Source organism: Muscardinus avellanarius (assembly GCF_963383645.1).
Source record: "Muscardinus avellanarius genome assembly, chromosome: 13".
NCBI lineage: Eukaryota > Metazoa > Chordata > Mammalia > Rodentia > Gliridae > Muscardinus > Muscardinus avellanarius.
Window position 1 is genome coordinate 8,613,722 of NC_137799.1, and position 14,150 is coordinate 8,627,871.

General features: G+C 55.3%; 1 protein-coding gene across 1 annotated transcript in view; it reads left to right on the forward strand.

The window, feature by feature from the left end:
• Positions 1-2,379: 2,379 nt before the first annotated feature.
• Positions 2,380-14,150, forward strand: part of ENG (endoglin) — a gene marked incomplete at its 3' end in the record, with an annotated part of 37,334 nt that continues 25,563 nt past the window's right edge. The window contains exon 1 of the mRNA XM_080708883.1: positions 2,380-2,622. Within this exon, the coding sequence (XP_080565009.1) occupies positions 2,556-2,622 (67 nt within the window). The 5' untranslated portion in view covers positions 2,380-2,555. The remainder of the gene's footprint in view (positions 2,623-14,150) is intronic.

Below are 14,150 nucleotides of genomic sequence, written 5' to 3' on the forward strand. Positions count from 1 at the left end.
GCTTGAACCTTGGGGGGGTTCAGGTTCCTTCTTGGTAAACTGGGGGCCGAATGGAGCGGACCTCCTGGGCTGCCGGAGGATCCCAGCTGATAAGGTGAACGCCTAGGGCGGGCCCAGTATTGAGAGTCAGCCCCGGGGGCTGGCTTAACTGTCCCTGGGCACAGACCCTGTCCGGTGCCTGGGGGACCTCGCAGCCATCCTCTCCTCCCCTAAGTCATACTGCGCCTCCAGGCACCCACTGCTCCACCACACAGCTGCAGGAAAAGAAAAGTAGGGGCTGCCATGGAGGTGACCCATGGAGGGCTCTCCCTGGACCCCAAGTGCCTGTGCTTGGCTGGGAGCCAGCTGGGCAAGCGAACCTCCCCCAGCCCCCACCCAGGGGCCACACCCGCCCTTCCCGCCTGGGGCCAGCTCATGCAGAGACCAAGTCCTGGCCTCCTCTGGTCACTGGGCAGCCAAGGCTGGAAGGCATCAGGGGCTCGGCCTCGGACCTAGGTGACACCCTCCCTCCAGAGCCTCCCAGGACTCCAGCCTCCTTCTCCTCCCTCCCTGGGCCTCTGAGTCTTCGTCTGTGACCCAGGACAGGTATGGACGAAGGAGCCCTGGCTTCCTCACTGTGGGTCCTGTCAGGACACACGAAGATGCATCCTCTCAAAGCCAGCTCTGCCTGCATCCTCCTGCTCTAGAGCTTTCTGTAACTCCCAGGGGCCCTTGGGATAAAGTCCTGCCATTCAAGGCCCTCCCAGAGCAGGGCCGGGGTCAGCCGCTCCAGGCTTCCTGCCCCCACCACACATGCCTGTCCCACAGATGTCTGATCACTTCTCGCCCATACCCACCCCCGTGCAGTCCTCCCAGGCTTTCCCTCCACTAGTTCCATGGCAGGCATACAGTAGGTGCTTAGTGTTTGCAGAATTAATACGGGGTGGTTCTGGGATTATTGTCCTGGCTCAGGAAGCATGGATAACTGAGTGCCCCCTGCATGCCAGGCCCAGGGCTCAGCACCATGGAGTCCTGACCCTGGGAAACCTCTCAACAGCCAGGCAAAGATGGCACCCCCATGCCCACTTTACAAGTGGGGGCCGAGGGTTGGGGGCCCAGATTTTACAGCTCAGAGCGGGCAGAGCCATCAGACTTCAGAAATGACAGTGAGTCTGTTGGCGCACGCTTGTGAGCCCAGCACTTGGGAGGCTGAGACAGGAGGATCACGGCTTGTAGGACCCCAGTGAGTCTCATCGACCTAGTGAAACCCTGTCTCAAAATACAAATAAAATAGGACCGGAGGCGGGTACCTCGGAGACAGAATGCTCTTGGGTTCAATCCCCAGTGCAAAAAATAAAAAATAAAAAACCAGACTTCAGAGATGACACAGAATCCCTGAGCCTGTCACCTGCCATTTTCTCTAAAGAATGTTCTACCCTCAGAGGAGGCAGGTCCCTGCCCTCAGGGCCCTGGACCTCAACCCCGGCAGCTATGCTGATAGAGGAGTGGATACTTACTTGTGAGACTGCCGCTGCAGAGGACCAGCAGCAAAGCCGTGGCCAGAGAAAGCGCGCCGTGGTCCCTGCTGTCCTAGGTCCTTATATTCTTTATTCTTTATTTTTGAATAAAATATTTATTTAATTTTATTGAATAAATATTTCAATAGGTTCGAGGAGGGCTTCAGCAACTTAGTGAGACTCCCCCCTGCAGGGGCTCCGCAGAATGGTGGCCTCCCTCCACGGGCGAGGGTGGTCTCAGCCCAGGCCAGGGCGGCCCAACCGGGACCTCAACCGAGACCAAGCTGTCCTGTCTGCGCGGTGCTTGGGTCAAAGGCTGTGGTGCCGGGTGAGACCTGTTCGAATCCCACTCAACCATCTTTTGGGACCAGTCATCTTGTCCCATCCGGTCTCTGTTTCTTCATCTGCAAAATGGGACCGCTGAGTCCACAGGGTTGCGAGTTCACAGGGTCACGAGTCTCCTTGGCAGCTCCGGCGGCGTGGGCCTGGCCCTCTGAGGAAGGGTCCCCTCGTGGGCATCTGTGGGTGGCCAGATGCCCCCCACCCGCCAACCGTGGAGAAGGCCGGTGCTTGGGGAGGCCAGCCTGGAGCAGGGTCCGCCTCCCCCACCCCCGGCCCCCCACCCAGTGACAAAGCCTGGGGCACTTCCTCTACCGCCTGGCAGGCGGCCTGGCCCGGCCCCTTCTCTAAGGAAGCCCATTTCCTGCCTCCCTGGGCCGGGCTGGATGAGCTGCTGCTCCCCGCTGCTGACGGTCAGACCCCGGCTTCCATCCCTGTGTACTCCAGGCCAGGACTGCTGCCTCTGCTGCTGTCCAGGGGAGCCCGGCGCCCCATCCCCGCCACCCGAGGGCCAGCGCCCCCCGCCCGGTCCTGAGTCCCGTGCCCGCTTCTCCTGACCCCTCGGCCACCACCCCAGAAGGCTGGAGCAGGGACGCCGTTGCTCCGGCCGCCTGCTCCCCTCGGGTCCCCGTGCGAGCCCACGCCGGCCCCGGCGCCCACCAGCAGCCCTGCCCCTGGACACTGGATAAGGCCCAGCGCACAGGCTCCGGGGTGGACAGCATGGACCGCGGCGCGCTTTCTCTGGCCACGGCTTTGCTGCTGGTCCTCTGCAGCGGCAGTCTCACAAGTAGGTATCCAGAGGCTTGGTCCCTGGCCCAACCCCGGGGTCCCGGCCTCTTGCCTGTGTCCTGAGCTTGCACTCGGCAGAGCCGTCCTGGGGGGCTGGGTGGGGGGAGCAACCATCCCAGTTTGCTGGGACTCTAAGGGGTTTCACAGGACAAAAGTCTCGGACATGCCGGCCGTTGGTGGCATAATGCGGTGCTCGGGAGGAGGATCGCAGGTTCGAGGAGGGCTTCAGCAACTTAGTGAGACCCTTTCAGAATAAAAAAAAATGCGAAGGAGCTGGGGGTTTGGCTCAGAGGTAGAATGCGCTGGGTTCAACCCCCCAGTACTACACGAGCGTGCGCGCGCACACACACAAACACGCACACAAACACACACACACACACACTAGTCTTGGGCAAGGCGGAACAAGTTATTTACCTTAATCGGGGAGGCCCTTGGCTTCTGTCCTGCTCTCCCCAGGAAGTCTAGATCCAAGAATGCTGTGCAGCCCAGGAAAGTTCCCTACCCTCTCTGGGCCTTGAGTTTCCTCTCTGAGGAATGCGTGGGAAGGGGCCAGTGGCCATCGCCAGCTCTGGACTCCACTTCCTCGTGGCATGATCTTGGGGGACCACCTTGAGTCTCTGAGCCAGGCGGGCTGGTGCCCGAGTCCCCTCCAGGGCCGACGGCGAGGTCACCTTGCCGGGAGAGTTTCTGTGTTATCGTTTCCTTACTAGCTTTAAATTCTCCCGTCTTCCCGGGCCTTTGAGCATTCTCAGAACCCACTGAACAGGGAGAGGCCGTGGTTCTCTATTCTGCCTCCGCCCCCCCCCCTTTACTATTTCCCAAAAAAGGTAGGGCCCAAGTGGGGCGTGATAGAGCACGCTCGTAATCCCAGTTCTTGGGAGGCTGAGACAGGAGGATCATGCATTCTTGGACAGCCTCAGCTATACTTAGTGAGGCCCTCTGCAATTTAGAACGTGTTTCAAACTAAAGAGTTAAAAATAGGGTTGGGGTGTAGCTCGGAGGTAATGCCCCTGGGTTCCATTCTGGGTACCGATCCAGGTCAGGATCTGCAGGGGCTTTTCCATAGGGTCATGCCCTATGCTGCCCATGGGAACAGACCAGAGGAAGGTGGTGAGGGCCCAGGGACCCCAGCCCAAGCCCCCATGTGTGGGCTCTTCTGTGCCCGCCCTGGCCAACCTCCAGCCACTGGCCAGGCTGCAGGCCCCTCTTCACCCGCCTGCTCACCGGGGGCGCAGGGAGCTGAGTGTGGGGAGAAAGCAGAAATTGAAAAATTATAAAGTTCCTAATCCTTGCAATCAACCTCAGTGATAGACCCGAAGCCGAGTCCCGGAGCAGGGATTTGACTCCGGCCCACGGGGCCCGGCGCACACTTGTTCCTAATTTGAATATGATATGGGAACCCCCTAGATGGGCTCCCAGTGACCCTGCCAGCACAGCCCATTTCACAGATGAGAAGTGGGGGTTCTGGCTGTCCAGTGCACGCAGCTGAGGGAGGCCCCACCTGACCCCCGTCCATCCTCCTCCTCCTCTTTAGAGAACGTCTTGTAAGCCAGAGGTGGTGGTGCACACTTTAATCCCAGTACTTGGGAGGCTGAGACAGGAGGATCACAGGTTCGTGGACAGCCTCAGCTACTTAGTGAGGTCCTTTGCAACTCAGTGAGACCCTGTTTCAAAATTAAAAATACTAGAGCCGGGCGTGGTGGCACACACTTGAAATCCTCACACTTGGGAGGCTGAGACAGGAGGATCACAGGTTCGTGGCCAGCCTCAGCTACTTAGCGAGGCTCTCAGCACCTTAGTGAGACCCTGTTTCAAAAATAAAGAATAAACCGGGCGTGGTGGTGCACGCTTATAATCCCAGCATTTGGGAGGCTGAAACCAGAGGATCGCCAGCCTCAGCTACTTAGTGAGGCCCTCTGCAACTCAGTGAGACCCGGTTTCAAAATAAAGAATAAAAAATAGGGCTGGAGGTGCAACTCGGAGGTAGAATGCCCCTGGGTTCCATCTCCACTACCACGAAAAAAAAAAAGAATAAAAAATAGGGCTGGGGGTGTAGCTTGGCGATAGAATGCTTCTGGGTTCAATCCCCAGTACCTCAAAAAATAAAGATAAAGCCATGTGGATGTTTAGAGTCTAGTTTGATAGAATCAAAGAGTGGTAAATAATTTATGAGCCAGGTGCAGTAGCACACACTTGTAATCATAGTACTTGAGAGGCTGAGACAGGAGGATCTCAGGTTCAAGGTCAGCCTCAGTTATTTAACAAGACCCTATTTCAAATAAAAAGGGCTAGCCGGGCATGGTGGCGCACGCTTGTAATCCCTGCACTTGGGAGGCTGAGACAGGAGGATCGTGCGCAGGTTCAAAGCCAGCCTCAGCTGGTTTAAGAGACCCTGTTTTCAAATAAAATATAAAATAGGCCTGGGAGTGTAGCCCGGAGGTAGAAGGCCCCTGGGTTCCACCCCAGTACCACCAAAAATAAATAAACAAATAAATAAGGCTGGCAGTGTAGCTTACAGATAGTGTCCATGGGTTCAATCCCCAGTACCCACCACCCTGAAAAAAGACATTTACTTAAATAATAATAATTAACAATGGGGGGGGGTCACCGAACTGATTGTAGCACCTGCTGATTTTTGATTTCCAAGTTCTAAGCTGCAAATATTCCTTCGAGGTTGATATCAATTCATCAGCTCCCCTAACTCAGAGTTGAGAAGCAAAATACAAGTGTACCATAACCTAGGATTTCCTTCATAGACTGGATATTTTCAGTGACCTCCAGGGCATGGATAATAGTAACTGGAGGACAATAATTAGGAAGGAATGCATTTTGAAGCCGGGCGTGGTGGCGCACGCTTGTAATCCCAGCATTCATGAGGCTGAGACCTGGAGGATCGCGGTTCGCGGACAGCCTCAGCTACTTAGTGAGGCCCTCTGCAACTCAGGAGACCTGGTTTCAAAATAAAGAATAATTTAAAAAAAAGGCCAGGGGGTGTAGCTCAGAGGTTGAATGCCCCTGGGTTCCATCCCCAGACCTGCAAAAAAAAAAAAAAAAAAAAAAAGGGCTGGGGGTATTGAGGGTATAGCTCAGAGGTAGAATGCCCCTGGGTTCCATCCCCAGTACCGAAAAAAAAAAAAAAATAGGGCTGGGGGTATTGAGGGTATAGCTCAGAGGTAGAATGCCCCTGGGTTCCATCCCCAGTACCGGAAAAAAAAAAAAAAAAAAAAAAAGAAAGATGTGTGGTCCATAGTTACCTGTCAAAAAACCCTAACAATTGGACACCACTGAGTCCATTAACAGGGGTCCCATTAAGTGGGGCAGGCACAGTGCTACAGGCCTGTAATCCCAGTATTTGGGAGGCTAAGACAGGAGGATTTCACGTTGGAGGCCAGCTGGATTAACTTAGTAAGACCCTGTTCCAAGATTAAAAAATAAAAAAGGCTGGGGTGTAGCCTGGAGGCAGGATACACCTGGGTTCAATCCCCAAGACCAAAACTAAGAAATCAATGTGCTCTCAAGGTGAGTGTGGCGGGCCACACCTGTAATCCTGGTACTTGGGAGGTTAAGACAGGAGGAGCGCAGGTTCGAAGCCAGCCTCAGCAACTTAGTGAGGGCCTTAGAAACTTAGCCAGATCCTGTCCCAAAGAATAAATAGGGATGGGGGTGTCGCTCAGAGGAATGCTCCTGGGTTCAATCCCCAATATCACCCCCAAAGAGGAACCCCATTAAATAAAACAGGGTGCATGGGACATCATGCCATAGATACCGAAAGACAGATGGGTCCACACCTCTGGGACACCCGTCGGGAGCCCAGACGGCGAGTCTATCCCTAGACTTATAAAATGGTAATAATGCACAGGACGCACAGAGAAGATTCTGGAAGGTTGTGCACCCAGCACGACTGCCCAGCATGGCGTTTTCTCTAGGGGATTTTCACTTTCTGAGACACATTTTTTTCTGACATATTGGAATTCTTTCCTTTTTTTTTTTTCTTAAGAATGAGCATGTGGAAGTTTTTTAAGAACAGCTTAACCATGTGTTTGCCTTGGCCTACCCCTCAAAGCAAACAGATGAGAGAAAAGCGGGGCATTGCTCGAGGTAGGGCGCTTGCTTAGCTGGGTGAGGCCCTGGGTTCCATCCCCAGCCAGCCCAAAAAAAGAAAAAGAAAAGAGATTGATAAGAAACAAAACGTTGACCTCGAGACCCTTAGATTCTGCCAACATGTTGGTGAATGCTTGCCAGCTTCTGTTTAGTTTTTTAAGGTAATTTTGATGCAGGCAGTTCGACGTCTGGGGGGTCTCGGGTGCCCCTCTGTGTCCCAGAAGGTCCCCGTGTCGTCGTGTGGACTTCCTAATGGTCCTGTTGCGATTCTGGAATGTTCCGTGCCGTCTGCGCGCCGTCTTTTGCCTCGCGGATCCCTTATTGTTGCATATTTAGGTGTTTTCCCCTTTTGTTCTAGTTATAAATACCACCTCGATGCACGTTTTTGGTACATGCACCTTTTCCTGTATTTTGGATTATTTCATTTGGAAGGAATCCCAGAAGCAGGGTGCTGGGGCGCGTGGTCGAGCGGAGTGGCCGGGTTTGGGGTGTCTGCAGCGTGGCCATCGTGGCCTGAACGGGGCAGAGGGCGGCGAGGAGCCCCCGGGTGGGGGACCTGGGACTGGCGAGGGGCTGGAAGCACAGGAAGAGGCCGCGAACATTCACTTCTGGAGACTGTCTATGGCAGCTCATCATTCACCACGAGGAGGAGCTGGGCGAGGTGGGTCCTGGGGAAGGCGGGGGCTGTGAGGCGTCTCCCCCGCCTGCAGTGTTGGAGGAACTCGCGCAGGGTCACATGGGGTCAGTGCTGGCCCTTGGAGGACAAGCCTGGTCCATTTGCTCCAGGCCTGGGGGTGGGGTGTCTGACCAGGCCCAGCTGACAGGTAAGGACATCGAGGCTCAGTCCAGATCTCGACCCGGGCTGCCTGTGCCCAAACCCGGCCTCTTCTCCCTGTGCCCTTGGGCCTGGGGACCTGGAGAGAGGGGTCATCCAGGCTGGGCCCGGGTGAGGGTGGAGAGATGAGTATACCCACTGACACGTGTGTGTGTGTGTGTGTGTGTGTGTGTGTGTGTGTGTGTGTTACTGGGGATGGAATCCAGGGGCATTCTATCTCCAAGCTACACCCTCAGCCCCATTTTTATTTTTATTTTTTTTCAGTACTAAGAATGGTACCCAGGGGCATTCTGCTTCTGAGCTATACCCCCAGTCCTATTTTTCATTCTTTTTTTTTTTTTTTGGTGGTACTGGGGGTGGAACCCAAGAGATTTTCTACTTCCGGGCTGTACTCCCAAACCTGTTTTATACTTTATTTGGAAACAGGGTCTCACTAAGTTGCTGAGAGCCTAAGTATCTGAGGTTGGCTTCGAACCTGCGCGATCCTCCTGTCTCAGCCTCCCAAGTGCGGGGATTACAAGCGTGCGCCCCCTACACCCGCTTTCCACCTGGTATCCATTGATTACCTACTGCGAGCCAGTGCAGCCCAAGGCCAGGCACGTCGAGTGTACTGTGGGACTTAGCCCTCCGCAAAGCCCTCCACAGTAGATGTTCTTGTCACTCCCATTTTATAGATGAGGTGTCTGGGACCCAGGCAGGTGAGGGGTCTGCTGCTCAGAAACAAACAGTGGGAACCTGACCACTGCACCACACTGCCTCGGGAAGCTGATGGGCATCTCCCACTGTCCAGTCGTCACCCCAGGCTGTTGGCTCCTCCCTGTGCCCCCAGGATGGCCCTCCCACCAGGGCACACCCATCAGGGCCCGTCCCTGCCTTCCAACTCCATCCCAGATGGACCCTTGTAACACCAGCCCCTCAGTGGAACTTGGAGCATGTCCCAATGTCCCAACCATGTCCCTGTCTCCTCCCTACCCGGTACCCGCAGGAAACTGAGTCCCAGGTGGTGGGAGGCCTTGATCCAAGTCCTCCGGACAAACCTATTCCACAGATGTGTGCTCAAGCCTCCCTGAGCAGTTTGGGAGGCTGAGATAGGAGGATCGCAGTTTGAGGCCAGTCTCAGGATAGTCTGGACTTCCCTTGTTCTAGAAAAGCTCTCTGCTGGGAGCACAGACAAATCAAAGCAACACGCATGGGTGTGTGTGCTTCCAGAAGGACATCCAGGTGCCTGGGATAGGCGGGATCTGTTTCACTGAGATTTTCACCACAGGGTTTTTTTTTTAAAGGGGTTCTAGGCCGGGCGTGGTGGCGCACGCTTGTAATCCCCGCGCTTGGGAGGCAGAGACAGGAGGATCGCGCAGGTTCAAAGCCAGCCGCACGTGCTGGCTTAGAAGACCCTGTTTCCAAATATAAAATGTAAAAAGAGGTCTGGGAGTGTAGCCCGGAGGTAGAAGGGCTTCCAGGAACCCCAGTACCACAAGAAAAAAGGGGTTCTTTTTTTGTCTTTTTTGGAACCGGGGATCGAACTCAGAGCGCCACACCTGCAGAGCAGGCACTTTGCCACTGAGCTACATCCCGGCCCCACGACAGGGTTTTGAAGGGTGCATAGAAGTTGGCCAGGTAGTCAAATGAAGGATGATTCTTGGTTTGAGGAAAGGCAGGTCAGAGGTAAGGAGCAAGGTATGTTCAGAGGGAAAGGCCCCGTGCCCCGTTCGTTGCCCAGGCAACAGCAGTTTCCAGGACCCCAGCGGTGGCCATCATCAGAGTACCCCAGGCTCAGCACGGTGTGTGTGCGTGTGGTCTTAGGGACAGACTCACCAGCTCCACGAGACAGGTCTCATGGCCGTCATCGTCCTGTGTCACAGGCATGACCCCGAGGCACAGAAAGGAAGCTGGTGGGTGGCACAGTCATGATAGAGACTGTTGGCATCTGTCAGACCCCTGGGCCTTACCTTTCCTTGACGTAGCTGGCTGTGAACTTGACCCTACAGATTCTGGAACCCAAAGGAAAGTCGGGAGCGAATGGGGCCCGAGGCCTCACGCTGGCTGTGGGAGAGGCCGAGCTGGGAAATGTGAAGGTGTGTGTGAGCCCCAAAAGAGTGCAGGGTGGTGGGGTGACTGAAGGGGAGGGGACAGGCTCCTGCAGAAAGAAGGCCCTTGTCAGGAAGCACCTGCCCTGCAGCATGAGCTAATATTCAAAGCTACTGTGGCCAGGCATGGCGGCGCGTGCCTGTGATCCCAGTACTTGGGAGGCTGAGACAGAGGGCCGCAGGTTTGAGGCCAGCCTCGGAACTTAGTGAGACCCTGTTTCAAAATAAGAAATAAGAGCCAGGCGTGGTGGAGCCCAAGTTATACCAGTACTTGGGAGGCTGAGACAGAGGGCCGCAGGTTTGAGGCCAGCCTCAGCAACTTAGTGAGGCCCTGTTTTAAAATAAGAAATAAGAAAGCCGGGCGTGGTGGCGCACGCTTGTAATCCCAGCATTTGGGAGGCTGAGACCGGAGGATCGTGGTTCGCGGACAGCCTCAGCTACTTAGTGAGGCTCTCTGCAACTTAGTTGAGACCCAGTTTCAAAATAAAGAATAAAAAATAGGGCAGGGACTGTAGCTTGGAAGTCGAATGCCCCTGGGTTCCATCCCTAGACCTGCAAAAAAAAAAAAAAAAAAAAAAAAAAAAAAAGCCGGGCGTGGTGGAGCCCAAGTTATACCAGTACTTGGGAGGCTGAGACAGGGGGATCGCAGGTTTGCGGCCAGCCTCAGCAACTTAGGCCCTCTGCAACTTAGTGAGACCCTGTTTCCAAATAAAATACAAAATAGCTCTGGAGGTGTAGCCTGGAGGTAGAAAACCTCTGGATTCCATCTCCAGTATCACAAAAAGACATCAATATATAAAAAATAAAAAGGGTTGGGGGTGCAGGGCAGAGGTGGCATGCCCTATGGTACAATCCCCAGTACCACAAAGAAATATTCACAGCTTCTGCTTCCCAAGCACCTGTGGTGTCTCAGGGGCTTGACACAGGTGAGCACTGAGGAACTCAGCCCACGAAGTGCATGCTGGGCAATAGGCTGGGTGTTCAGGGTTCGAATCCAGGCTGTGCCACTTAGGTGCTGGGGCAGACTCTGCCCTCTCCTTAATCTTCACTTCCTCAGAAATAAAATGGGTCTGATAATTGCCCGCCTCCCAGGACTGCTGGGAGGATCAAAGGAACTGGCTGGTCTGTAGACTCCAGACACCACCTTGGCTCCCAGTAAAGCCCCTGCAATGGTCGTTCTGTCTGCAGATGGGGAAACTGAGGCAGGGCATTACTCAGGCTTGGCATACTCTGGGCGAGGCTCAGAGAGGATGGCTTTTGCTCAAGGGGCCCAGCCTCAGGAGACACAGAGCTGGGATTTGACCCAGGCCAGGTGGCTCCAGGGCTGCTTTGCTTCACGCTGTCCTGTGTGGCTCCCATGAGCACTTTCCAGAGTCCCAGAGGCGGCTGTGTGCCGGTGGGCGGGGAGGTGGCTCCAGGGCCTCACGCTCCGGAGGCCTGGTCACCCAGGTCCCCAGTGGCGCCTCCTCTGCCGGTCCCGGGAGGTCTTGGAGTTTCCCTTGGTGCCAGGGGATTGTTTTCGGCTGGGTCTGGGCCCGCCTTGGGCCTCCGGGAGACAGGCCCGGGCGTCACACTCCCTCCTGTCTCCCCATTCTCGTCTGCGGGGTGGGGGCAGCCAGGATCCGAAAAGGCCCCAAAATAAATGTAGCTCTTATCTGATCTCCCAGCCTGGCCCGTTATCTGATAACATTACATAATGGTCAGGCCCTCGGCCTCTCCCCAGCTGTTTGACGGCATGGAGGAGGCGGCCCAGGCTGCCCCGACTGGACTGCCTGCCTGCCGGGAGGAACTGGGGTTCCTGGAAGTCTGGGGAGAGGGCAGGGAAAGTCCAGAGGGCAGGAGGGAGGTCCCGTGCTAGTCTGCAGGCCAGGCTCAGGTCCTGCGGGGAGAGGGGCGGAGGCCAGTCCAGCCACCGCCTGTGTGACTGGCAGGTCCAGCCTCTCCAGTCTCCCCATCATACAGGAGTGGCTTGGACCAGAACAGCCAGAGAGCTGACGGTCTGGGGGCCGCAGGTCGGAAGGGGACGGGGCAGCAGGACAGGGTGCCAGCCCTTGAGTCTGTGGGGTTGAGGGAGACTCTACTGACCCCTCCCAGAGACCCTCTCGTGGAGGCCGCCCGGTCCTGTTACCTGAGCCTCCCGTTAGACAGTCAGTTCCCCCAGTGACTGAGGGTAATAAGGTCACCGTAATACAAGGAATTGCCACATGCCCAGACCCACGGAGTCCTCCCAGCCTCTGCCGTGGATTCTGTAAAGTGTGTGTGTGTGTGTGTGTGTGTGTGTGTGTGTGAGCGCGCGCGTGTGTGTGCGAGTGTGTGTGTGTGTGCGCGAGTGTGTGTGAGTGTGTGTGTGTGTGCGAATGTGTGTGTGTGCGAGTGTGTGTGTGTGTGTGCACGCGCATGCGTGCGCACTACTGGAGATTGAACCCAGGGACATTCTAGCCCTGAACTATACCCTTAACCCATTATTTTATTTTATTTTATATTTTTGAGTGTGTGGTACTAGGGATTGAACTCAGGGGCATTCCACCTCCAAGCTACACCCCCAGCCCTATTTTTTTTTTTTAATTTTGAAACAAGGTGCCACTTGGTTGATGAGCGTCTCACTACTTGCTGAGGCTGGCTTCGAACCTGTGATCCTCTTGTCTCAGTCTCTCAAGTACTAGGATTACAGGCATGTGGCACCACACCTGGCTTATTTTTTAGATAAATAGATAAAAGTTGCTCAATTGCTGGGGATCTTGCTACATTGCTGAGACTGGCCACGAACCTGAGACCCTCCTGTCTCAGCTCCCAAAGTCCTGAGATTACAGGTGTGCACCCCCATGCCTGACTTGGGTTCTATTCTTTTTTCTTTTCTTTTCTTTTCTTTTTCTTTTTCTTTTTTTTTTTTTTTTTTTGAGGTACTGGGAATGAAACTCAGAGGCATTGTACCTCCTAGCTACACCCCAGCCCTATTTTTTTAAGTCTTTATTTTTTGAGACAGGGTCTCTCTGTATTGAGAAGGGGCTTGATAAGTAGCCGAGGCTGGCCGCGAACCGTGATCCTCCAGTCTCAGCCTCCCAAATGCTGGGATTACAAGCGTGCGCCACCACGCCCGGCAGGTTCTACTCTTATTGTCATTTTATAAAAGTCCTTAGTGGTGAAAATCACTCTGTGAAGTGACAGGGCTATCTCGCATCATGCCTGGCTCCGAGGGACCTGGCCACACTGCCATATTGCCCCAGCACTTCACAGTCCCTGGCACATGAGGATGAGGCCAGAGAAAGGCCTTATAAGGCCTGAAGCCCCCGTGGTGGCGAAATGTCCTCGTCCTGAACTTTTTCCCTGGATGGATCTGAGGGACGCAGCTGCGGTGGCCAGAGGCGGCCATCTTCTATCCTTCCCTGACCTCTGAGGTCTGAGCCCAGTGAACTGTGGAGAGGTGGGGAAGGAGGTGGGTTTGGCTGCAGGCGGCGGGGCCTCCGGGAAAGGCTGCCTGCCCCCCTCCCTGAGCTGGCGTCAGAGGCCGGGCCCTCCGCGCCCATCTTTGATCTCCAAGAAAACAGGAAGTAAGCGCGACAAGATGGAGACACACTTCCAAACAGTCTCCCCTGCTCGGTCCTCCTTCCTCCTCCGCGGCCCCCCTGCCCCGGCACATTCCTCAGGACGAGGTGTAGGGGCCTCATTTCCTCTTCCCCCTCCGCTGGGTCAGGGTGAAATTCCATTCCTGTCCCTGGGGACCGTGGTTTCCGGGCTCTGAGGCCTGTCCTGGCCCCCTCCTTCCAAGCTGGGCCGCCCTCTAGGCCCACCCTGTGCCGGGGGGCCAGGAAGCACCATCACCCCAAACCATCCCTCCTGGGCCACCTTGAGGCACCAGATTGGCAGCACTCGGCCTTCCTTTGGGTTGTCTCGGCCTTGAGGCGCAGTTCGCCCGTGCGCCCCGCCACACGGGGTTGCCTGGTGCAGGAAATATAGGGGTAGCCGGGCGTGGGCGCACATCCGTGATCTCGGGACTCGGGAGGCTGAGCTAGAGAGTCAAGGTTTGAGGCCTGCCCCGGCAATCTCCTGAGGTCCTCAGCAACTTAGCGAGGCCCTGTTGCAGGGCGTGGTGGCGCACGCCTGCAATCCCAGCATTCGGGAGGCTGAGACAGGTGGATTGCGCAGGTTCGAAGCCAGGCTCAGCTACTTAGTGAGGCCCTTTGCAACTCAGTGAGACCCTGTTTCAAAATAAAGAATCAAAAATAGGGCTGGGGGTGTTGCTCGGAGGTAGAATGCCCCTGGGTTCTATCTCCAGTACCGCAAAAAACATGTATATAAATAAAATAAAAAGTAAATATATATATATATATACACACACACACACACCGAGAGAGAGTGTGTGTGTGTGTGTGTGTGTGTGTGAATTTTCTTTGTGTGTGTGTTGGGGGGCACTAGAGATTGAACCCAGGGGCATTCTATTTCTGAGCTACACCCCCAGCCCTATTTTATTCCCCCGCCCAGGACTGGGGATGGAACCCAGGGGCA